General features: G+C 38.0%; 1 protein-coding gene across 9 annotated transcripts in view; it reads left to right on the top strand.

Moving 5' to 3' along the window:
• ANKS1B (ankyrin repeat and sterile alpha motif domain containing 1B) overlaps positions 1–25,104 on the top strand; it is a 413,072-nt gene that overhangs the window by 223,957 nt on the left and 164,011 nt on the right. For all 9 annotated transcript variants that reach the window (XM_042026379.1, XM_042026406.1, XM_042026397.1 and 6 more), the window contains one exon: positions 22,037–22,135. In XM_042026379.1, coding sequence (XP_041882313.1) covers positions 22,037–22,135 — 99 coding nt within the window. The remainder of the gene's footprint in view (positions 1–22,036; positions 22,136–25,104) is intronic.

The raw sequence follows: 25,104 nt of genomic DNA, 5'->3' as shown, positions 1-25,104 counted from the left end.
CATAATGGCTACTGGTACTCACCAGGGTACTCAAGCATCATCTGGACCCTAAGAGGATTTACAAGGCATTGTCTGTGTGTAGTTTACCCAGAAATTAAGGCAACCTTAAAACTGGCTGTTGATAAGTTGGTAATATACAGCAAGCCATACTTCTGGCAGAGTAGAAGGAATATAAGTCCCAGTGATGCTGGAATAAGCTGTGGTTTAAGATTTACTATACATCTGATAAAATCTTAGAATATATGCCTAGAACCATGAGTTTCAGTCCCCTCACCTGGACCTCACCCTCACAACCAGGATTTGCTTTTAGTTTCAGGGCAGATCTACAGAACTTAACACTAAAATTGTGGAGCTCCTCTCAGTACCAGTGTAGCCTTGGCTTTTCGCATGAGTAAAGTGACTTTGTCATTCTGGTGTCTTCTGAGTCTTCCTCTCCTTCACCTCAGTAACCTTTGCACCTGTGGGTCTTGATGGCAGGCCACCTTTTCCCTTAGCCCGAAAAGAACAGGGCAGATTTTAAGTTCAAATATAGACAATTACATGTCTATTTACAGGTCAGTAGGACTCAGTTCAGTTGCCCTCATATTTAAGTTGAGATGTCTGAGACATCTGTGTAGGCTTGGACTTTATGGTACAGGATATATAAAATAACCATACCTGTCTGGAGCTTCAGTCAGATTCCAAGCAACATACATTTGCAGCATCTCAGATGACTCTAAATTCATTTCTGTGGGTGACTAAGTGAAGCACCTAATCAGACATTAAAGCCAATGGAGCATAGAATGCAATTTAGCTGGGTGGCTGAATAACTATTTGGGTAGTTATTTGAGGATAAATTAAAGTAGATTCATCTGATCAGCTGAACCACTGCCTGGGCTGTATCGATGGTTTTGTACTAGATCTCCTGAAGCTATAATGTAGACACAAAAGTTTTGATGGTTCAATTTGGGCTAGAATCCATACAGGGTTCACTGAAAACAAAATGCAAAGTATTTTTATCAGAGCTTTTTCTCCTCCCTCAGAACATTCAGCCCTGGGGCTTCAAGGTCTTCTTTTTCATCCTAGTAGGAATTCTTACTATAGAAACTGCAAATTAGAGCTCAGGTGGGTGCCAGAGCTGAAGATTGTGCCTGTCATCCTGCAACAGCAGTGGGTCTAACATATAATCCCATTCCACATGCTCCTGTTAATGTCTCTGTCATGGTATTCCTCAAGCTAGTCAAGAGAGAGAAGAGCTTATTAATGTACTACCCAGTATTGCATGTGTAAATAATAGCTTACACTGTCTTTCTCTCTTGAGGTGTCTGGCGAGTCTGCATCATCCTGTGTGAGTGCATGCAGAAATGGAGAGGCAGTGCTCATTCCCCAGTGGAAAGGGAATTTAGAGGAATCTGCTTCATGTTTATATATCTATATATGTAATGTGTGTGTGTGAAAAACATAGCACTGCAGGCTGAGGACTGGTCCTGCACTGGACAGAGGACTTTATGAAAATTTTGGCAGTAATGATTGCCTGACAGAGAGATGAAGTTTTTGTGTATTTCACTTGAGTGGTTGATTCATAAGGAACACACCTCCAAACGGACTGTTGGCTTCAGTAAGACATCCTGGATATGGTGAATCCCTTGAGAGTCAGAGGGAGTATGTTCTAAACCTGTCTCAGCAATTGTATCTTGAAGGTATAATCAGGGATGGGTCCATCTGCCTGTATGCTAAGTTCTGCTAAGTTAACCTTTAGGTGAGGGTTTCTCTGGTTGTTCTAGAATATTTGGCCATCTTCATTTAAGTGTTGTTCCACACAAGGTTGTACCTACAAGGCAGAGAGGACTTTGGGCTGCACTCCTGGTCAACAATCCAGGTACCAGTATCTTGAGTGGAATGTCCTTGCACTCACCTCTGCCATTCACGTTAGTGACATTTGGTGCATATGTGCTACTTTGCTAAGCTCAGACTTAGAGAAAAGAGCTTGTCCAAGGTACACAGCAATGTATTGGGCTCAGTCCTACCCTCCTGTCCTCTGTTTTTGAACACAGTGCCAAAGGAATTCCACGGGCTTTTTTTCTTTCTCTTGGACCCAGTTTTAAAGGCACAGAAAGGCACAGATTCATGTCCGGGCATAGAGCAGGCGATAGGGGATACACATCATAAAGTCACCCCAAGACACTTCCCTAGGAACAAAGAGCCAAATCCAGATACTGAAAGCCATTGCATGTACAGTCACCACTAACAGTGAAACCATTTCATGGTACATATCTGTGAGTACGATATGTGGGGACGGGAATTAGTCCCATCTGTTCTAACAATATGTTAAATGTTAATGTTAAACAGCGTGTTTAAGCTAAAAGCCTGCCTAGTGCAGAGGGTGGCCTCATTTTGATGTACAAACACTGATGAGCTGTATTTTGAGACTACATATTGGAGGAATTGGCTATTGGCACTAAATGCAATTTTATGAGAAACTAGTAGCAAGTATTTCATCTGAAATTTAGTTTGATAAAGTGGATGAAAACTCTAATAATCAGAATGAAGCATGATGTTTTAATAACTTCTAGAATAACAGGTTTAATGCTAGTAAAATGATCTTGCTCTGTATTTATTTAAGGCCAAAACCTTCCAGCTGATTTTGTTGACCAAAAAGAACAATGGTCAAACTTCAAGAATTAGAAATGTTTGTGTAGAGAGTGATATGTATGATGCTGTTCTCAATAACTGATGAAAGTTATGGAAAACCTGACAAGATACAAAAGTCATTAAAAGTAACAGAAAATTTAAGATTAAGAAAAGCAAAAAATCAAAGAGGTTTTATTCTTCAGAGTGAAAAACTGAAGATTCACAGGACAATCGGTTTTTAGTTCTATTTACAGTTTTAAAACTAATGTCCTGTATGTAATAAGAAGTTACAGTTTATTCTTAGTTATTCCATATGGGAATAATTTTTAATTAAATTAAGAAAAAAACCCAAACAGAGTGAAAGAAATTCTCAAAGCAACATAGTATATAGTTGTGTATATTACTTCTTTAGAACAGCATTGTCCAACAAGAAGCAATTAAATGGACTCTGGAACAGTAGATCAATTAATTTCAAACAATGACAGACTTCCCTGACTAAGTTAAAGGACAGAGCAGTACAGAGTCGCTTGATTACAGATAATGGCATGGTGGGACTCTGAAGGAGTTTTCAGGCAAAGATTAATGAGTACAAACAGATAACTGGAAATACATGATTCTCGAGCATGTTATCCTTTTCGAAGGAAGACAGGATGATATAAGAAAAGCTGAGGCAGTTATAAGTATTAATGCTGATCAGAAAATAGAAACAATCTAAAATGAAGAAAGAATAATAAATAATAAAAATAGAAAAAGGAAAAATAATTAGGGGAGAAAATGCTATGTTATTAACTATGTGACTAGAATATATTCAGAGAAGTTTTTATCAACATGCTATAGCTAAAAGGACTATTAAGAAAGTTACAACCACTGTTGGAATCTGATAAAATGCATTTTTGTTTTAGCATAAAGAACAAAATATAATAATTAGTCAAGTATAGTGTTAATGAAGACCACTGAGAAATTGGAGGAAGAGAAAGAGTGAGAGTAATCATACTGCAAACAGACAAAAGAATACTTGGTTAATTAGAATAGCTGAATCATCTAGGTTAGGTGATGTTTGATGAAGAGTTTTAAGAAACTGAAGAGAAAATACCAAATCCTTTAGCAATCATTTTCGAGAACTTCTGGAGAGTGAATAAATTATTAGAGGACAACTAAAGTATAAATGTAGTACCAATATGTATGTCAGATCACAGGATTCTTCCTCAGTACAGATTTCCAATCTCCTGAGCTGTTTGTTTTCAACCATTCACCATACAACCTTTGCCTAAATCAAGAGGGAGATGTATGGTGGTGTTATTGGCAATAGATAGTTACTGTCATTACGGGTCATTAGTACTGACTCTGGTGGAGAGAAAATGGGGAAGTAGACAGAGTGCTGCAATGGGATGTAATGGGAAGAGAATAAAGCTAAATGAAGTAACTCAGCAGCTGGGAGATGAACCATTTAAAGGAAACCAGTAAAGAAACAGTTGTACTGTACAACATACTGTGCCCCCCATCATTTAGATGAGAAATTTTTTTCCGTCAAAAGTAACTAGAATTTCAACAAGGGAGACAAGCTTAATTTTGCTAGTAAAACTACAGCTACCTTTTAAAAGCTGGTTTAGAATGATGTACCAGAATTGCCATGCAAGCAAGCCATTCCTGGTACAGCGTTTGCCTGACTGCTTCTAAATTTCCTGGATATCTACATTTCCTGTCCTTCAGTGAGGAAATCTTTTGTTTTGCCACGTGTCGGTGATTTTTTTCCTTCTCCTGTATGCCATGCCCATATATTGTTTATGGTGCCAACACCCCAGCAACTGTTTTAACCTTGGCAATGACAAAAGCGGTGACACCCATGTAGCCTTATCACCATGCTGTGTATTTTGTCTGTTCACACACACACACGCTCATGTTTGTGCATACACCTATTACACAAAAAGGTAATTCATTATAGTGAAATATTCTACATGCTCAGAAATAAAGAACTGCAGAGTTACAGTACCTGGGTGACCTCAGTTCACCCCTCAGATTCATGTGCTTTATGATAGAGTCTTCAGTCACTGGTTTCTTTACTAATTTTTTTCCCTCAAAATTCCTTTCTCACTAAGTGTACTGAGATTTGAGTATGCACAGGCACATATTTCAAAGAACTAGCAGTTAATAAAAACCCTGTTTTTATTTTTCTAATGCTGCATTGCTTAAATTTTACAACCTTAGCCCAACAGTCATTTAAAACAATAATTAAACACCTAAACTGCCTTCTTTTCTCGTTCAGCAGTGATGTACACTTGCGTAGTGTTGTTCATCTGGAACATTAGAAAAAAATACCTATATATCTGAGGATGCTTTTCATTTGCATTTTAGTAACTGGGTTGTAAAGAGTTAGAAAAGATAAAATTGTAATACTTCAGATTATGACTTTAGAAAATTGAAAATTAGTATATTCAGAAACACTTTTGTCACAATTTTTCAGAAGCTGAGAACTGTGCATCAGAAGTCACCTCCAAAAACTTTGCCTGTGTTGCACATGGTTCTAAGCACAAATTCAGTTATAAGAAATTTTGGTATTCTTGACTTTATATGGGACAAAAGATACATTCTTCAATCTCCTGCAAGTAAGGTAAAGGCCCAGTGTAGACAAAGCAAGCTGCTGTTGTCTAAACTACGATTTTATTCCACATGTGCACAATTGATCAAATTAACAGAAAGCTTTTGTTCATTGAAAATACAAGGTCACACAATGAAATTCACACCTGGTCTCTGGTCTTGTTCTTAGCCCACTCCTGATTGAAATATATTTTCAGTAAAGCAAGAAATACCAATGCTACTTTAATCCCGAAATCATTTACTTCTGTAGTCTTTAAAACACTACATTAAACATTTCAAATGTTTTATTCACCATGGAACACGTTCTATTCTGTATCTTTTGCTGTCCCTCATTAAACCCCAATTATTGTGCACATGGGATAAAATCTCCGTGCAGCAATACTCTATATTTGTTTTAGACTGGCTAGTACTGATGAAACTGAGGGTATATACACTTGTTGCCTTGACTTAACTGAAACCTCATATTTCAGATGTTTATTACTCTTATTTTATGCAGTATTTTATGGAATTAATGGAAATTGAACGCCTTAATAACATTATTGATGGGAACAACAATGGGTTAAATTTGTAAGATGTACCATACCTTCTCTAGATTTGTGTTGAATGTCTTTGATTAGATAATAATTATTTGAATTTTTTTGATCCAAAAGGTGGCAGCTTTGAAATATAAAAGCCAAAGTAATTGCCCAGGTGACAGAAGTTGAGAGATAATGTTACTGTGAATAGAAATGCTAAATAGTAAAAACTGGAATACCATGAATAAAAATACAATGGATAAATACCTATCAAATGACCTTCCAATATAAATCTCAAATGGTATTTTCTCAGAATGCCTAGTTAGCAGCCAAAAATTAGCAAATAGTTGCCCCTCTGTGTGCAATCCCCCTTGGCAATCTGAAAGAAGGGGAAAAAGTCTGCATGTTATTCACTGGTATCTTACAGCTTACACTAAGAAAAAGTATGTTATTTGTTGCAGCTGGTTACAGCTCTTAAATCTCTGAAATGATTGATAGCTTCTGTTCTTCAGTAGCCACACTATTTACCAGCTTTTTCACTTCCTGAGGTTTGCTCTCTCCAAAGAGCTCCCCTTTTAATCACATAGAAAGGCCACTTCTTGAGGAAAGTTAAGATGGCGTTTAAAAAGAAATAGCAGTTCTTAGCTGCTATGCTGCATTAGGATAAAAGATTGCCCAACTGAGTTGGTTTTTAGCCTTGATCCATTTTTAAATATAGTATGAATATTATAGCCCTGTTAGCTTCTCTGAACTCCCTAGGCATCCCTCTTGTTGCCAGAAAGGAATTACAAATTGACAATGCAAGTTATTTTATTTTGTTTTCCATCTCCCTTGGAATTTGGAAATGTGTCTATTCTGTCCATGAGCTTTTTATTTCCTGACATTCTGATATTTTAAGTACTTGTTTTACTGTCTATAGAAATAGTAGATCTTCACTTTCTGTTTAAAAAAATAACTTTATGCAGCAAGAGTGGAATATTACACCAAAGAATCAACCTACCAACAAATCTGTTCTTAGTAATATCATGCTTTTTGTCAGAAAATTCTGCTCTTTCTGCTTGTGTGGTTGATTTCCTTCTATCTCCTAACTCTGCTTTAAGTATATGCATTTTTAAAAAGCATTCTGATTTCCCTCTTTCTTCAAAAATAAAAAATGGCGTCTTGGGGGAAAAGAGAATAAAGAAAACACTTGCTAGCACATGCAGAAGCAGCCTGGTCCATGGAGAATCCATAGGACAATATATCTAAAGGTCTTCTCTGAGTTTGGCTTTTGATTTGGATTATGAGTTTGGGGAAAATGCCTCTCTGTTCCCTTATCTGGCTAAGGGAAATTACGTAACTTTGCTGGCCTACATATATGAAATCAAGAGAGGATCCTGGGATAGACATATCTGTGTATTTTGAGCTATCTTGTGGACAATTATCTGCTTGTGTCTAACCTTTGATATCCAGATTTTTAAGTACCTGTAGTTGGGAAGAACACTTTCTCAGGAGGGAGTCAGAGGTAGCCAGATTACCTGAAGAATCTCACTGAGTACTGTCAGTTAAGTTCCAAATTAAGTCAGTGACAAGGATTGGACTTAAGCTCAAAATAGTGCAGAATAACAAAACAAGTACTTAATAGTTAATTTAATAATTAAGCAAAATGAATCAGAAACCTTTTTCTGTGTAGGAGCTACCTAAATGTAATTTATCATTATTTTAGTCTTTAAGTCATGCATTTTATTCCATAAACCAAACTCATGGCAGAAACGGTTTCTTAACACTCCTCTTGTCTTCCCTGGACCTGCCTGAGTGCCACCCTTCCTTTCTTTTTATTTATGAGGTTCTCTGTGTCTGACCCTTTCCCCTTGTTTGGTTTGTGAGATCTCTCTCTGCCTCACCATTCCTGCAGGCTGGACTCTTCTTGTGCTGCCCATGTCCTCCTTTTCTCCCTTTGCTCTTTCTCAAGTAGAAATTACCATATGTCTTTTCTTTGGTTTCCAAATCAAAGGAGGGAGGGAAGGAAGGAGAGGAAAAAAGATGGAATAACAGAAAACAGAGGGGTACATGTCTGCTTCACATCCATGTTCTTTTACTGACTTAAAACATCTTAACTTGATTTGAAAAGCAGTGGGACATTTAACTGGATGGTTTTCACAGTGATGTTCTTGTCACTCACTCCTTAAACCCGGCAGAGCTGGTGCTGAGTGAAAACTGACTTCCTTGTCTAGGCTTAAGATGACTTTGTGCAGAGAGTTGGCCATGCTTTGCAGCATGCTTTGTAGTTCCATGTTACTCAGATTTTTCCATTTTCCAGGGTATCTCAGGCTTCTGATTTACCTGGACTGCTACCTACAAATTGTGACAAAGTTGTCAGATAAAACTCTTGCACTCAAAATCCTTTAATACACATGTGGAAGGGAAGGAGCAGATTTTGATTTGCTGAAGTGTGAATGCTCACAGCTAAAATTGAATGTAACTACAGTTGTCCCTTGAATACATATGTAGATAGATACCAAGTACTTACTGAAATGGAAGAAAGCAATCCCTGAATTTAGGCATTGAGAACTAATATATTGTATTTTTTTTTAATTCTAGCCTGAATTTGTTCTACTTTAATTCTTTATCTGTATAATGGGTATTAAAATGCCACCTTGCTTTGGTGGAGTCTTATAAAATACATTAATTCGTTGTTCAGAGCTGTCTAATATTATTTCAATGAATGTCTAAAAAAAGTCTGAAGAAAGTGAGTCATTCTTACTGGTGAGATCTTCAATGGGAAACTATATATAAGACATGGACCCACACAGAGAATGATAAATGCTAAAAAAAGAAATATCAGCTGCCTTGTTTTCCAAGTACCATCCCATCCTCCTGTACTGAATTCTTTGATTATTCAGAAATATAATTATACCGTGTGTTTGGTGCCATGTGGGATATGGAACCCGGGGCGAAGGGTGGTTAGCCAGTGTTGAACAATCTGCAGTCTGGTATTTAGTAGCTTCGTGACATTCCTATAATGTATAGTGGGGATTATTAACTCTTATTTTGTCTGGTTTATTCTTTGCAATGACTTTTCCTTTTTTCCTGAAATCTAGAAATTATATCAAGTGAAGTCACAGTCTCCCACAATCTTGTCTCACTAAATCAGGAGCACACAGTTGTATTGTCCAATTTGTTGGTAGCACTGGTCTGTTTGGACCAAATATCAGAGGCATAAGGGACAAGGGGAACTCACAGGTATTCACCAAACTATTAGGAGCAGTTTTTTATTGCAAAGAAAAGTTAAATTAGACAGAGCTAGCTCATGGAGCAATGTGTGACTATTTAGTCAGGAAAACACTTGTCTTTAATTAGGATAGGAGGAGGCCCCAAAGGATCCCTAAATGTTAATTGTCAAATGCAGTATCCTTGTATAGAAAGGGATTGGTGGAAACACTTGTCACAATAGCATCAGGAAGAAGGGTGCCACACAAGGTGGACTGGATTGCATGAAGGTTTCCTTGTGACTGAGGGAATTAAGTACTAGAGTGCCAGATTCATGGACTTTGGCAGTAGATATCCCAACACCTTGAAAATCAGCTGTGTAGCAACATTGCAAAATCCTTCCATAGTGTTTTGCAACTGAATTACTCTGTGTACAGTTAATACTACCCAAAGAGTGTATCAAGGTGTCCTCTCATACAAAATACCTCTCACATGAATTCAGATTTTTAAGAAAATGCAGTAGGTCATGAGAAGAATAATGAGCCCCTTGGACAAAAAGCAGAATCAGTTTATATAGAAGACTCTTGAAGACAAATACTGGTTGCTAGTCAGGATGGAGAGTTCAGAGGGCTATATCAAAGTGTTAGGACTGTGTATGAGACCAATATGTGATTTTAGGTTTCACAGACAGTACTTGCTTTGGCTGAACACAAGTTAGATAGTTCATTTCTCTGAACAAGCTTCTTCAAATGGATGGATTTTTTTTCCCCTTATATTCACTGGTAATAAGAGATTATGCTTGCCATTATATATGCAACTAATTTATGGACTGGTGTAAAAATGACATCTTGTGTGAGCATTTGTATCTTCTAACTACTCAGGTATAGGTAGAAAACACAGAACTGTGGTAGTCTTATTACTGCTTTTGTGTTGTATTTGAGGTAAACAATTCAAGAACATTTGCAAAAGAGTGAAAATGTGTAAATAAAGGAGAGAATGTGTACAGAATGAAAGGTCACAGTATTGGAACTATTTCTTAATAAATTATGTGGACTGGGAATAAGTTGCAGAGGGAAAAGAAACAGATATGAAGGAAAAAAAGGAACAGAAAGTAGACAATTTGCTATCTGACTTACACAACCAGAAATCTGATTTTGAATTTGTTTATTTTTTGGATGTGCTTGTTTATTTTTATGTTTTGGAATTACAAATGTTATTGTTCCGTGGCAAGGTACTTAAAGTTCGTGGGCAAACTATTTTGAAGCCTGTGATAGTTAATATTTTATATGAGATCCAGTCAACAACTACAAAGTGGTAGCCACTGTTTTTTTATAGGATCTGGGTGACGGTTGCTGCATTATCCATGATGTAGCTAGACCATGCTACATGAAATGTTACTGTTTAATATTAGAAATATGTTGTCAGGCATTGAAAAAGGACTATTAAGAAATGTAGTGAATTGCTCCAGAGTGCACTTCTTACATATCAGTGGCTACCTAGTTGTTTTCCAAAATGGAGCCTTTACAGTTTAGATAAAGTTAGCATAAATGGGATGTATTTCTCTCATTCTTTGAGCTCATTCATCAAGTGGAAAGGGATTTTGAGCAACATGAAAATTGTCCCTGTGTGTGACAGGAACTAGACGATCTTTGAGGATTCCTTCTGACCCAAACCAGTCAGTGATTATGACTCTGTAGAATCATTTAGTTTGGAAAAGACTCTTAAGATCATCAGGTGCAAGCATTACCCCAGCACTTCCAAGTCCACTGCTAAATGATGTTCCTGAGTGCCACATCCACATGTCTTCTAAATACCTCCAGGGGTTGTGACTCAACCACTTCCTTGGGCACTTTGTTCCAGTACTTGACCAACCTTTCAATGAAGTAATTTTTCCTCATATACAATCTAAACCTCCCCTGGTGCAAGTGAGGCCATTTCCTCTTGTCCTGTTGCTTGTAACATAGGAGACTGACTGCCACCTGGCTACAGCCTCCTTTCCAGTAATTGTAGAGAGCAATAAGATCCCCCCTGAGCAACCTTTTCTCCAAGCTAAACAACCCCAGCTCCCTTAGCTGCTCCTCACCAGACTTGTGCTCCAGACCCTTTCCCAGCTCCATTGCCCTTCTCTGCATACACTCCAGCACCTCAAAGTCTTTCTTGTAGTGAAGGGCCTAAAACTGAACACAGGATTTGAGGTATGGCCTCACCAGTGCCAAGTATAGGGCTTGATGCTAAATATCCTTTCTTCCATGATCTCTACAAGTTTGGGTCTGCTTTCATAACACAGTTTTGAAGGGCATGCTTTTGCTTCTATTCTTGTGGATTATATCTTCCCAAAGTTAATTTGTAAGAAAGATAGTCCAGGGTTTCTGTCATCTCTGCAATACATAAAAAAAAAAAAAAAAAAGAGAGCTTTGCAGTGCAGACATGTTTTGCTGCAGTCTAGAAAAAGCATGGTAAATCAGTTTCCTCCAAATGCTAAAGAGCTGCTGAATCTCATGTATCCATTCAAATTTATGGTAGACTTGTATTTAGGAAAATCAGGTCTTCTGCCTGCTGTATATATACATACATATACATACATACATATATATATGTACATATATATGTGTGTGTGTGTATATATATATATATATATCACTCAGTCTCTGGTGTAGTTAAATGCCCATGTGCTTAACTTTAAATTAGCCCGAAGATGAGAGTGAAAAAAAAAATATATAAGGTAAATTATTGATATATTTTCCTTTTCTGGGCAGTTTTGGCATCTAGCAGAAACACTGAACCAATGAGTTAGGGAGACCTTTGCTCTCATCTAATATGGTCATACTGATGCTTCTGAACTGCAGCCTCAATTCAGATTTCCTGCAATGTTTCTGAGGAGCAGGGTCTGCTTGGTGCTGAATGTAGGCTTCATAACCAGTCATTCCTGAAGTCACTGCATGGGAAGTGAAGCACATCCTAAGGTGATGCTGTGTGATGTCCATACATGATGCACAGGATGACCAGTGGAACGGTGATCAATCCTCCTTTGTGGGAATATTGACATGCCTGTCCCAAATGGTTACTGGAGAACAATAGCACTGTGTAGTGACACAAAGTGCATGGGATTGCATCACAGCAATCCGCTGGTTGCCGTGGTGACGGGAGTGGGCCCGCAAAGCCAGCCTCCTGGCTGCTGAGTTGGAAGGGATAAGGAAAAACACAGCCCACTTCCCATGTGAAATGAATTACAAGAACAAGCAAAGGAAGAAAAGAAAAATGTCAACCCTTAATCAAATGTTCTCTTATTTTTAGAAAGGGATTGAAGAAAATGGAGACCATCTCCGCTTACCTCTTGGGCCTCAGGGATTTGGCTAGTAATATCTCTGTACATACTGTGTAAATAAATGACAGAGGTTTGTATAAGAAAAATCATATGTAAAAGGTATCTGTGTGCAGTGGGAGATGACAAAACCTTATTCAATCCTGCTATCTTTTGTGCTTGCTCTAGCAAACAAAATCTGTTAGAATATGTTAAAATGATTCTCAATATAACAACTATATTTGGCAGGGACTCTAAATACACTAATTTTTAGCTAGAGGAAGGTAATATATTGCAGTTTCTTGTTATCTTACAATGTCTCTTACCTTTTACCTTTGCTGCACGGCTGCATATCAAAAGCAGCATGGTGGACTGTAAAATAGATTTAAACATAATAAATCAGTGGTGCATAGAAAGCACCATTCATTTTCCAGTATTTCTCATTTTGGGGAGCTGCTTCATATTTTATTATAATTAGTAATATTAAACAAACCAGCAGTTTCAGTCAACCTAACAACCTCCAGTTACTAGCACCTACATCCTGAAAATGATTTGGGTACCTGAATGTTAGGCAGTGCCTTCATTTTGCAGCACATGGAGTGGACTAAAAAAACAGCCAAGTGAGGCCTCTAAAACCATAATAAAAACACAAGTGAGTTGCAGGAATTTGTGAGCATCATGATGTTTGACTGTAGAATTCCTGTTTCTGGGAGCAGGATGTCTACAACTGAATTAGGCAAAGAAGACCCTGCATAACTTAACAGGAAGAGAAAGGCAAGTAGAAAAAGGGTTTGCAATGCTAAGCAGAGGAAGCCAGTGAGATGCTCCAAAGCAGGAGTTATATCTGAAAGTTGTGCCTCCCTTTGCCTCCCTGCATTAGACACTGTTTGGAGGCCGGATTTCCTGTCCTGCTCCCTGGATCTTGACATGCAAGTCAACCCTTTGGATAAGGACATCTGGTTCATTGTTTTCTTTCAAATTGAAACACAAGCATGAGCCTGTAGCTTAGAAGTTAGGGTACTTGGATGAAAGAAAGTAATGAATTTTTAGCTTTTTTTCCTGCTTATTTTTTGTCAGTCGCTAGATATAAGCTAGAAACATTTCTAGAAACAGCAGAAGAAGATCGATTTGCCACAACCAGCTGTCACTGGTCTAAAGGATAATATTTCTTTCTGGCGTACTGACTAAATCTCGCAGCAATTTAATTTCAACAGGACCAATGAACAACTCCTCCTCAACCGCAGAGTGCTCTTTCCTAACAGTTGATGCATAGTTTCCTCTGTTTTTAGGAAATTTGAGTATGAGAAAGACAGGTAAAACTGATCTCCCACCTTCCGCATGAATCCTCTAGCAGGTCGGCTGTGCTATGAGAAAGAAAGGTAAAGCCATTCTTCCTCCTTTCGACACATTTTAAGAAAGAGCAGAAGCCAGTTCATGTCGTGCTCCTGTTTCTGCCTTGGGCACACTTTGAGACTTCCTACCAGATCAAGCTCTGATGACATTTTAGAGGAGGGCCTACTTTCTAGACTCACACAAAGGACTGACGCAGTTTCCTAGCTGCTCTGTCTGCTCAGAACAGAGAGCTTGAATACCAGACAGCCCAAATGTAAAGCCACAAGTGTGAGCAGGGCTCAGTTGCAGGCAGGAGGTGAACAAGTGCTTGAAGATGTCAGTCATAACTTCAGGGCATTAAGTGTGTGAAATGTATTTTACGTATGTTCTTAGGCATGTTTTCCTTGTTGCTATTTGACAGGCCCCTTCTGGGAATAACCTATTTTTAAGATGTGGATCCTGCCCAGAATTTTAGAATCTTTGACTTTGCATTTTGTGCTCTCTGGGGTGATTTTGGTGGCTCACATTTTAAAAAAAACATTATATTATGGTTGATAAAAATATGGAGAAGGAAATACTTGTGTAGGACAGTCTGAGAGGTGAACTGAGTTTTTACATTCCATAGAATCGTAGAATTATAAAATAGGTTGGGTTGGAAGGGACCTTAAAGATCATATAGTTCTTCTCTAGAAGAGGAGGGGCTGAACAACCCTAACTCTCTCAGCCTGCTTTAATAGAAGAGGTATTCCAGCCCTGTGATCATATTCAAGGCCCTCCTCTGGACTAGAGATCCATGTCCTTCTTACGCTGAGGGCTCCAGAGCTGGATGCAACACTCCAGGTGGGCTCTCACGACAGCAGAGTAGAGGGGCAGAATCACCTCCCTTGACTTGCTGGCCACAATTCTTTTGATGCAGCCCAGGATATGGTTGGCTTTCTGGGCTGTGAGTGTACATTGCCAGGTCATGTCAACCAAACCCGTCTCCTCAGGGCTGCTCTCAATCCATTCTCTGCCCATGCTGTATTTGTGCTTGGGATTTCCCTGACCCACGTTCAGGGCCTTGCCCTTGGCCTTGTTGAACTTCCTGAGGTTCACATGGGCCCACCTCTCAAGCCTGTCTTGGTCCCTCTGGATGGCATCCCTTACCTCTGTATTGACTGTTGTTGACAAACTTGCTGAGGGTGCGCTCAATCCTACTGTCCATGGTGCTGACAAAGATCTTGAACACTGCCAGTCCCAGCACCAGTCCCTGAGGACACCACTCATCCCTACTCTCCACTCGGACATTGAGCCATTAACCACAACTCTTTGAATGCAACTATCCCGCTAATTCTTTACCCAGCAAGAGGCATATCTGTCAAGTCCATGTCTCAGTTTAGAGACAAGGATGTTGTGTGGGACAGTTTCAAATGCTTTGCACAATCCAGGTAGAGAACATCAGTTGTCCCTCCCTTATCCACCAGTGCTGTAACCACACTGCAGAAGGCCACCAAAATTGTCAGGCACGGTTTGCTCTTAGTGAAGGCATGTTGGCTGGCAGCAATCACCACCTAATTTTATTACAAAAGGTACTTTGTTATTTTATTATCATCTCCTTATTTGTTACAATACCACCAGTGTTAGCTGGTTAAAACTCCGTATTACATGCAGAGTAGGTATTCAACGTATTTGTTATGTCTGAAAATACCATCTTTGCCCCTTCCTGCACTCCACAGCTTTACACACTTACTGGGGAAAGGAATATTTTTCTGAGAATTTATAAGTCTGTTAATTAGCTCACAGTAATATTGATTTTTAAAGTGGGTCCTTTGAGAAATTTAGCATCTAAGCTAAGCAGCATTTATAGAGAGTAATCTGAATAATGGTACAATATAGACCCTCTGGAATTTTCGTTACTCAAATGAAGTGAAATTATCTTCACAATATACATTCAAGACATTAAGATGTAATTTAGGTATGTATTAGTAATTATATTATTGAATTGTTATGACTAAATAGGTAGACAGAGTTGGGTCCACAGCATTAGCAATTAAGTGGGCCTAGTGTGACATCAGAGGTAATTTTTTCAATTGCCACCTTATCTGTGCAGCTAATTTGCATGTTACAATTGTGTTGGTTGTAATGAATCAGTGCTACATGGAGGAGGGATAAAAATAGCAGAAATTCTTCCTACAAGGATCCTTGTCCCAGCTATCTGTATTGTTTAGTTACCACTACACTTTAATTAACTATTCCTGTTGTGTGAAATGTATGTGACTATATGCTCATTTGAATGTCAATATTTGAAAAGCTTTTGATGGCACTGGTTGCTTCAGGTTCATTTCTGGAAGAGCTGAATGTGAACTAGAAAGAGATCTTTAAAACTTAAGTTTTCAGGCCTCAGGTCTGCTGGGACTCTTTTTTGAACTGGTCCTGCTTACACCACCACTTTTAATGCAGGTTGCAAATTTGTACACAGAAGTGCTATGATCCCACCCTTATCTATGAGTGAAATGGCCTTTTTTTTAGTTAACATTTCAGCAGTAGTTTGTATTACTTCCTGATTAAATGACACTAACATGGAAAACTCTCTTCCAGTTTTCTCTAGTTTTGTGGGTTTTTTAATTGCTAAGAAACTCATAAATGTAAAGACTGACAATAGAGCAAGGTGAGGATTGAGAATGAGCATCAGTAGTTGTACAGCAAATTAATTTTGGAAGAATGTTGTCAAATTATTATTTTGCAACCTGCCTGGTCCTTTCTTCCTAACATATTTTATAATCAATCTCTTTCTCCCAAGACAAAATTCTGTGCTTCTGCAGGGGATTTTTCTAACAAAACCTTGTTGGGCTTTTAGATGAAATAATGTCTGCAGTATCTTCAGGAATCTGATAAATCTTTCTGACCTGAAAGTACAAGTTGGGCATTTAACTCAGTAATCATTCTTACAGATCTTGTTTTCATGTTAACAGTGGAAATACTAGTGAGAGGCAACCTTTTCACTTATAATGAAGCTTGCTAAATTCTGGTCATCTGCCAGTTCTTGTTTAGAAATTAAACATGTGACACATTGCCTGAAATTTTTGCACTAATAAGAAGCAATGCTCATTACTGAAAGTTACATTTCTCTAGTCCTTTCTTGCAAGTTTCTAAGAAATAAGTTCTTTTACCTTGTGGAAAAACTGTGTTGTGTCAAAAAAACCCTTTTGGCATGTGCTTTAGATTAGGAAAAAGAAAAGTCTTAGTTATTCAGTGTGTTCCTTATTACATTGTGAGATGTCTTTAATTTGTTCCGAGTCAGAGGACAGTTTAGATGTCCACTGTATCAAGGGGATGCAGTTTGGAAGGATATTAGGGTTAGGTGGGTGAGAAACAAAGCAATTCAGATTGAGGAGGCTGGTTTAAGTGAGCAGTTGAGGACGTGCTTTGTAACAATCCTTATTCCCATTGGTACTAGATACATGCTCCCTTCCTCACCAGTTATGCATTTGGGATGGTAGAAAGTAAGAAGGAATAGAGATCTTTGGTGCTGTTGATCTCAGTTTTCTGTCTCTGACTTCAGTCTACAACCATGTGTAATGGAAGAACATTCCCGTCTGCTCCTGCCCTGCTCCTACCTCTCTTATCTGAGTGACAGGAATGATGGTACTCTTGGATACTCCAGCTAAGTGTACAGCCCAGCAGATTTTCTTTTCTATGCCAGGTCATATTTCCAGCAGCCCTATAAGCCGAAGTATGAGGCCTTTTGCACAACTCCACTGAAATTCCCCAGCTGTGCTCCCGCAGTGCCGGGTCTCAGTCCATCAGGGTGAGACTCAGTGCAGTACACTTTGGTACAGACATTGGCAAGGCACTTCAAACACCCACCAGACCTTGTTTTTCATACATATACACCGTGATCCCACCCACTGCTGCATGCTAGATGCCACCTGGACCAGCTCCTCAGAGTCCCTTCTGATCTCATTATGTTGATGGTGCCACAGATTACTACATGGATGGCTGGGAGGGGGCAAAGGAGAGTGTAAAGTGCTCCCTTCACACTGGGAGTGATGCAAGCACCACTGCTGCCCCATCAACCCGGTACTTACCTCAGAAGTCATCCTTCTGTTAGCCACACCAATCCTGTTCTTTGTCAAACAAGTTTCCAGTATATCAGAAGCATAAAATGTTACCAGAAGTTGTTGCTACCTCCAGTAGCACTTTGTATCTCCAGCTGACCTTGGTCTCAATAGTGGCTGCACAGCAAATGACTTCAACTCAGTCTGTTGAGCAGCAGCTCTTACACAACTTTAGGTACCAGATTTGCTACTTTTCTTCCTCTGCTGACACAGATGAACACTGAAAGAACTGGTTAAGTTTGCATTGTCAGCCTAAAGGCAAAACCCCCCCCCAAATCTTCTATTTCTAATGTAACAGTCTTTTTCCTTTGCAGGGGAGAAAGAAAGCTTTAAATGCAAAATCAATTTGTTCTCTTTTTTTCAGTCAGTTGTTTTGTTTCCCACAGCTCATCTCTTCCAGCTTCAGTGGTTGAATTTTCAGATAAGTCTAGTGATATATCCGCCAGCTATTTTAAAGCTTCTGTACCATTTTACTTAGGTGACAGAACCAGACATTAGAATTTTTCGTGATAATTCTCCAGCACAGAAAATATGCAAAGGAAGATTAAAAACATAGGTACAAAAGGAAGAATGGGAAACACACAGTCATGCCTGCCATTCTAATTAATATGTTCTTCAATCACCATATTTTATTATCTTCAGAGACAAATCTTCAGAGTTCTTTTGTTCCTGCAGGAGGTAGAATGCATATGGGTCCTGAGGTGTAATCCAGAATTTTTGGGAAAGACTGTATTTAGGTGGAGAATGCCAGAGGTGATTTTGTATTGAACAACCCAAATAAATGCCAGTGACATCTTTATCTCATAAGATATCATTATGCATTTTATTCTGAACTTATTTATAGGAACTATCTCAGAATTTTGCAAAATTTCTGGGTTTTTAAAATTATGTTGTTTTTCATATGCCTCCAGTCTCCCACATGCAGAGTCTTTTTTCCTTCGTTCTTGAGCCCAACTGTTCTGTGAAACTGCTGCCTTCTTGCTCAGGGGATTGGCTTCCTGTGTGCACTTACAGGGGAAAAGCTGATGATCCTGGGAGTCACGCAGAACCACAAGTCTGAGGGGTGGAGGGTTCCAGATACACTCTTTCCTAACTAGAATTTCAGAATCAGCATCTTTCTAGTTCATAAGAGTATTTTACATTACTAATACAGGAATTTCAACACTGTAAGCTGAAGTGAATGAGATCTGAATCTGTCCTTGTATAAGCAATTCTGGTGTATTCTTATGGCTTTAATTCCAATAAGTTTTCCTTCCAACTAAGTTTTCCTATAGACTTAAGAAACTACAATATCACAAAGTCTCTTATGTTTTCATTGCAGAAAGCATAATAAGCTCAGTAAAGGTTGTTGTCCCATATTTTCTGTTATAAGAACCTGTTTTGTATGTAAGCATATAAAAGTTAAATCTTTGGACTAAAATTCTCTAGGTGTCTAGGATAATTTCTTTTTGGTGAATATTTCTGCTAATGTAGCTCAACTATTTTTAAGGATGAAATAATGTGACAAGACAGTCTTGCATTCATATTCATTTTAATTACATTTACCGTGTCATCTCTGTAAAGTTAATTGAGGTTACATTTGGCGCCGCATATACTAGATGGAAGCTAAGAGCAGGGAGAGAGTTTTTCCCCTTGTATCTTCTCTGCTGCAGAAGGAAGTTAGGTTTTCTTCACTCTCAGTGTAGGAGCCTATGGAAGGAGACTGGAGGAGCACGAGAGGAATAATCAGGTAAAAAAAAAATCAGGGATTAGGATTAAGTGGGGCAATGTGAGCAGATACTAGGGAGATAGGACTGTGGGGGAAAGACTGTTTCTTTCTCTTCACAGGTATTTCTGCAAAGCAAACAGCAGCTCTCTGCTACTATGAGTTTATTCCTCTATGCTAAGCAATAGTGGATTCTACTAAGTATTTAAGTTTTCCTGGTTTGCTCTTGTGGAAAGATGAAAAGTTGTTTTAGCTCCATGGCAGAAGACAATAAAATCAGTTTTGCAGGAGGGATGAATGTCTGCTACTGTTGACATTTAATGTTGACACAGCAAAAGCACTAAAATCTGGGCACATTGAAAGACAAGGTTGTTGCCTTAATAAACTGGGAACAAGGAGGCAACATGAACTTCAGGCTTTCCTGAGTTTTAAATATTTGCATTTGTAACCTTGACATACTTTTAAAAAATACATTAAGTAATAATAAGGAAAAAAACAGTAGCAAATAATTAATAAAACAATGCTTTCTCTGCTATGCAGCAACTATGTGCAAATATTTTTCCTGTGCCTGTTAGTTTAATTGAGTTTTAAACATTGCAATATTTGAAGCTGTATGCCAAGGTTACTGGCACCAGTAAACAGCGATGAGTACACCATGATTGTGTGTAAACATCATGCAGTAATGAAGGTGAAATCTAAAAACAGTGAAATGAAGTGAAAGCAGTAGCTGCAAACAAAATAGATGCATTTATTAAAATGAATGAAAATGTATAGCCTTTGTTTTGGACTGGATCCTTAGTTGGCTCAGTTTCCTTAAATCCTGTTATGCTAGCTATTTCCAGCAGCTGGAGAATCCAGCCCAAAATGGATGGCTTTTTTCAAGAGTCTTTCATGTAAATTTACAGCCTCCTTTTGGTTGCTTAAAAGGGAAAGGCAGAAAGAGGAAATTTCACTTTTTATGTGTTTACCAGGAAGGTGAAGGGGGTATTACCCCCACCTAATCACTATCACTGTTTGCACAGCCCATGCTGCATGCACTCCTACACCGGGTGGTCTACTGAAGCCAGCATCATTGTACAGCTTCTCCTTGTAGAGCAGGTTTCTGCCTGCCTTGTTCTGAATGCTGCACACAGATTGTTTCAGGGTATGACTTGTGGACGTGTAGTCTTAAATCATACCACTTACTGGAAAATAGAATATAATAGCTTTGCAAAGTTTCCATGATTCCCTTAAAAAGACATCGCCTAGATTTTGCAGGGTACTGTGTGGAGTAGCACTTGAGAGTTCTCAGAGGTACACCTGTAAATTAATCAGTCCATCTGAAAAGAGTGAAGATTTAGCAGCTGAACAGGGTGAAGTGTTGCCTATTCCAGTGTGATTTTTGAAAGAAATCCATGATGTTTTGGGACAGGAGATTTTGTATTCAGAAAGAAGTTATATCCTTTATTAAGCCCTGACTCAGCAAAGCGTTTAAGCATGTTCTGTTACATGCATATTTGCCTTTCATTTTGCTGCTTCTTAAGAGCTGTGCTAAGTCAGAAGTAACAAGCCAAATGGAAAGGTAGAGATGAAGTTTTCATGGATTTACTCACGTAAAGCCTATTTCATGATCAAATTAAATGAGTACAAATGATAATTCTTGCTTGTGGCCAGTTAGTGTCATGAGACTCCAACAGGGCTAAGAGATCAGGACAGGTCATCTGTTTTTTCAGGTTTTGCTTTCAACTGTAAGAGTTAGAAACTTCTAAAAAATAAAATATATTTTTTAAAAGTTGAATTTTTTTCTGAAATGAAAAGGTAAAAAAAGAACACAAGATTTCCAGTAATCCTGACTTGATCCCTCTCTGTGATTCCCCTTTTGAGCCACTATAGTGCCTCCAAGGATTCCTCCAATAGTCACTGCTGGCTCATTTAGATCATTTACCTTCAAATGCTGAACTTACTAGGTGGTATCAGACTCCTTGAATTTAGGAGTTGTGTTATCTTTGCATCTATCTCCTAAGAAGAGATGCTTGAATTGTGGAGGTTTATTTCATTACCTTTTCTGGGCAATTATTTTGTGTTTTATTTGAACAGATGGTCTTTTTCAGCTATTTGAATGTTTGGAACTATTTGACCTGCCCACGAGCAGGAAGATAAAAGCAGTGACAAGTAAGGTTAGGATTGAACTGGTGCAGTTAAATTTAGGGGGATGGGGACGGCACAGGGTTTGTTGATACCAGTCCCTTTCTTCATCATTTTACTATCAATGAACTAAATAATTTTATGCTCATCCACTCTCCTCATCTTATTCTGTGTTGGTTTCTTTTCTATCTGGAGAAAAATGAACATTGTATATAGCTAGGTGAGGTAGGAGGTGAATTGAAAAAATGGAGAGTTTCTGAACAATTTTATTGTCATGTCCTTGGTTCCAGTCAAATGAAAGGATGTTCACATCTGGTATTTGGCTTGAGTGAGAGCTACAATTTCTCCACTGGCAGTGCTGCTAGCAGTGTCCATGGGTTCAAGCTCCTTCCACCATATTTTGTCATCATGAAAATGAATCCAGTCATCAGTAATTTATTATTCTTGTCAGATACTGTAAGTTAAGCAAAGTGTTCTCTTTTAAGTGTGACAGAAGGGTCTGTTTCAGGCTGTTGAGAGCAGCTGTTAAGTTTTTCATTTTTATTTCATCTTTTTTTCCTATTTTTAGGGAAGCAACGTGATGGAGGACCAGGATCTCTTGGAAATAGGAATCCTTAACTCTGGGCACAGGCAGAGAATACTCCAAGCAATCCAGCTTCTCCCAAAGGTATAGTTCCTCTTATTATACAAGTGAGGGAACCAACCACTGCAGCTTTGACATTATTTAAAACACTTTGTCGAATGGAGATAGACATAACTGGTTCTGTAGACACGTTTTTTGCATATGAAAATATGGCATAATATAATGTCAATGCATTGGACTCCCTTTGTATGGATGTAGTTGACAAAGCAAAGGAAAGTAAAACCTGTAATTTGAAGTGATGGCTGTTTAGAATGTATTTGAATTGTTTTTGGCCTTTCAGCCTATTTATAGACTGCCATTACATATGTGTAAATAAGGCTGTCCATGAACTCCAGATTGTCTGTCTTAACATAGCAGTTGCCCTGGAAATACTTTGCCCCTTATGTAAGTACTCTTAAAAGCATTGGAGGAAACATTGTTTTCCTAATACCTGTCTTTCATGTGAGATGCAGAGACTTCCTGCAGGTTTCGTATTTAATTTTCTGCTCTGTATATGAACTTTGCTTCTCAGCTGCGGACGGAAAAACTTGCAGCCGTTTTTCCAACCATTTTTAGCACTACCCAATTTAAATTCTAGATTTTAAAATCAGTGATAGAATATTCTGCACACCAGAATATATCACTGGAGGCTTCTACTACCATTCCAAACAAGAGATAGCAGACCTAGCGTGGAAAATTACTACTTTAATTTGTAAAACTTTATAAGGAGAATGAATGACAAATAGCAGACACCAGTAAGGTTCAGAAGGCTGTCACATGTGATGCTGATACTTTGGGCAAAATACTAGGGCAGGAATAAAACCAAGTGTAAAGTGCACTGAGTGTTCTGGTAGCAGCATGAGTGAAATAATCACGGTAAATAGAAATTAGTCCGCTTGATGTTTCATAATACTGGAGAATGACAAGAGTTATTAAAAGACTTTTCAGTTTAGATCATGAAGCTGACATTGTTGGAAAACGCTTTTTGATGCATCAAGGCTCCTGGATGGATGACTTATAAAAGAGAACAAGGGTTTCTTTTGTATGGGAAAATCAGAAGTTGTGAAGCAATTTCTGTACCTGGAGGTGTTAGTCAATCCATATATACTACAGTGTGAGTCTGTGCACAGAAACACCAAAGATCATTAAAGATAATCATTTGCCATGTACCGTATTAGACAAATGAGATAAATGGTACAAGAAGTAGGGTATTAAAAGTAGCATTTGATTAATTACAAAACATATTAAAGGCTTATCTATGAATTTACGAATTTTTCAGCAATGCTATCATTCAAACAAAATTTTTGTAATCTTTAGCCCAGCTCCTAGCTGATGATCTATTTATTCTGTTTTTCATACTTCTTAGAGAGATCAGCTTTCATGTAGTCTTGTTTACATTCTTCAAAATTAATGAATCAATTGTTAATATATCATCATGTTAGTGCTATCTGCTGTCTGCTTTTGGGGAGTTTACTAATGCTGAGACCAGATTCTGTTATAAAACTACAACTGCAGTCCTTTCAAAATCTGCTTAATGTGAGACAGAATTAAGATCTAGAGGTACTTTTGAAACCAGTTGAGAACAAGATGGTAATGCAGTTACTCAGAAGAATTCTGAACCAAAGATAATTGAGTAATGGCTTGAAGCATGTGCTGAATAATGGTGAGATAGTTTTTAGCATCTTCCCTGTTGAGCTCAAAAAGCAGTCCCTAAGGACCACATTTTAACATGTCTTTGATGCAAGGATGTTACACCAAAACAAAGGCAGTTGCAAGCTGAAGCTGTGCATCATGTTTCTCCGCATAAATGACTCAGCAATGTAAGAGAACTTACATTGTAAAAGCACATAATTTCCTATATAAACGTGAGTTCTTTTGAAGGCAGAATAGTTATAGAGCCCAAAAATTAGGGTCATGGTAAGTGTTATGTAATGTAATGTACCCTTGCATTCACAACAGCTTGCTAAAGACATAAAACACTTTCACATCTTGCAACAAACCATGAAATATTGTGTGTTGATAAGTTCAGCTCTGTCATCATGCATTCAAAATAGTGCATACCATCTAAATATATTAAGACCTCAAACCATAATTGGAGTCTCACTAATTTGAATCTCATTAGATAAAAATTCTTTTAGTTTGTTTGTTTTGAACATATACCTCTTTTCTGTACCTCATTTAATTTAAAACTAGATGACTCTGTGTGCTTTTGCTTAATGGCATTGTTGATGATGTTATTTTTAGTTTTACTAATAATCTTTCCTGATTTGAGATACTTTTTAGCTCATATTTTGAGGTGGAAGTTAAGTGCTTTAAAAAACACCTATCAAACAACACTTCCTTAAAGTCCCAGGCAGCACTGAGTAAGTTTAGAGGGTAAAACTCAAGCAACAAATCTATTGTGAAGGCTTTAAAATACCTTTTTTAAAAGCTCCTTTTGTTATTCTGATACATATTCTTCTCTGCAGCCTGGAAATGCAACAGGTATTTAGTAGCTGAAAAGAAAGACTGTCTTTTTTGCTCGTAATTGCTGCCTTCCTAAAGAGTGATGAATTTCTAGATGTCAAACACCAGTGTCCTGATTAGGAACCATTCTCTAGAGCTTGAAGTAGTTTTAAATAGGGAAAAATACCCACATTTTGGCCAAATATAGATTAATTAATCATTGTAGTCTCCTATGCAGTGTTTAACTGGTATAAAAGGTATGTTTACCTGGATTTCTCAAAATGTTTTCCCATGAAAGTCTGTATTTAAGAAGAACATTTCATAAGAGGGAAAACTGATATATTCACCAGTAGGTAGGTAGAGTTAAAACCTTTGAGTTAGAATCCTTCTTTCCAAAATGCCCTTTTTTTTGTTGGATTAGAGCTTGTAGCTCTAATTCTCATCTTGTACCAATGTAATTTAAGTTATTCAAGTTTCACATGAATAATAACTAGAGCACTTTATGGCTTATTTTAATAACATAAGGTTAAGACAGTCTAGTAGAAATATCATTTACAAAATTAATTCTT

This window comes from Corvus kubaryi, unplaced genomic scaffold (genome assembly GCF_017639235.1).
Source record: "Corvus kubaryi isolate FWS band 111438036 unplaced genomic scaffold, C.kubaryi_AGA036_p1.0 129, whole genome shotgun sequence".
Taxonomy (NCBI): domain Eukaryota; kingdom Metazoa; phylum Chordata; class Aves; order Passeriformes; family Corvidae; genus Corvus; species Corvus kubaryi.
This window is presented reverse-complemented; position numbering and strand designations above follow the sequence as displayed.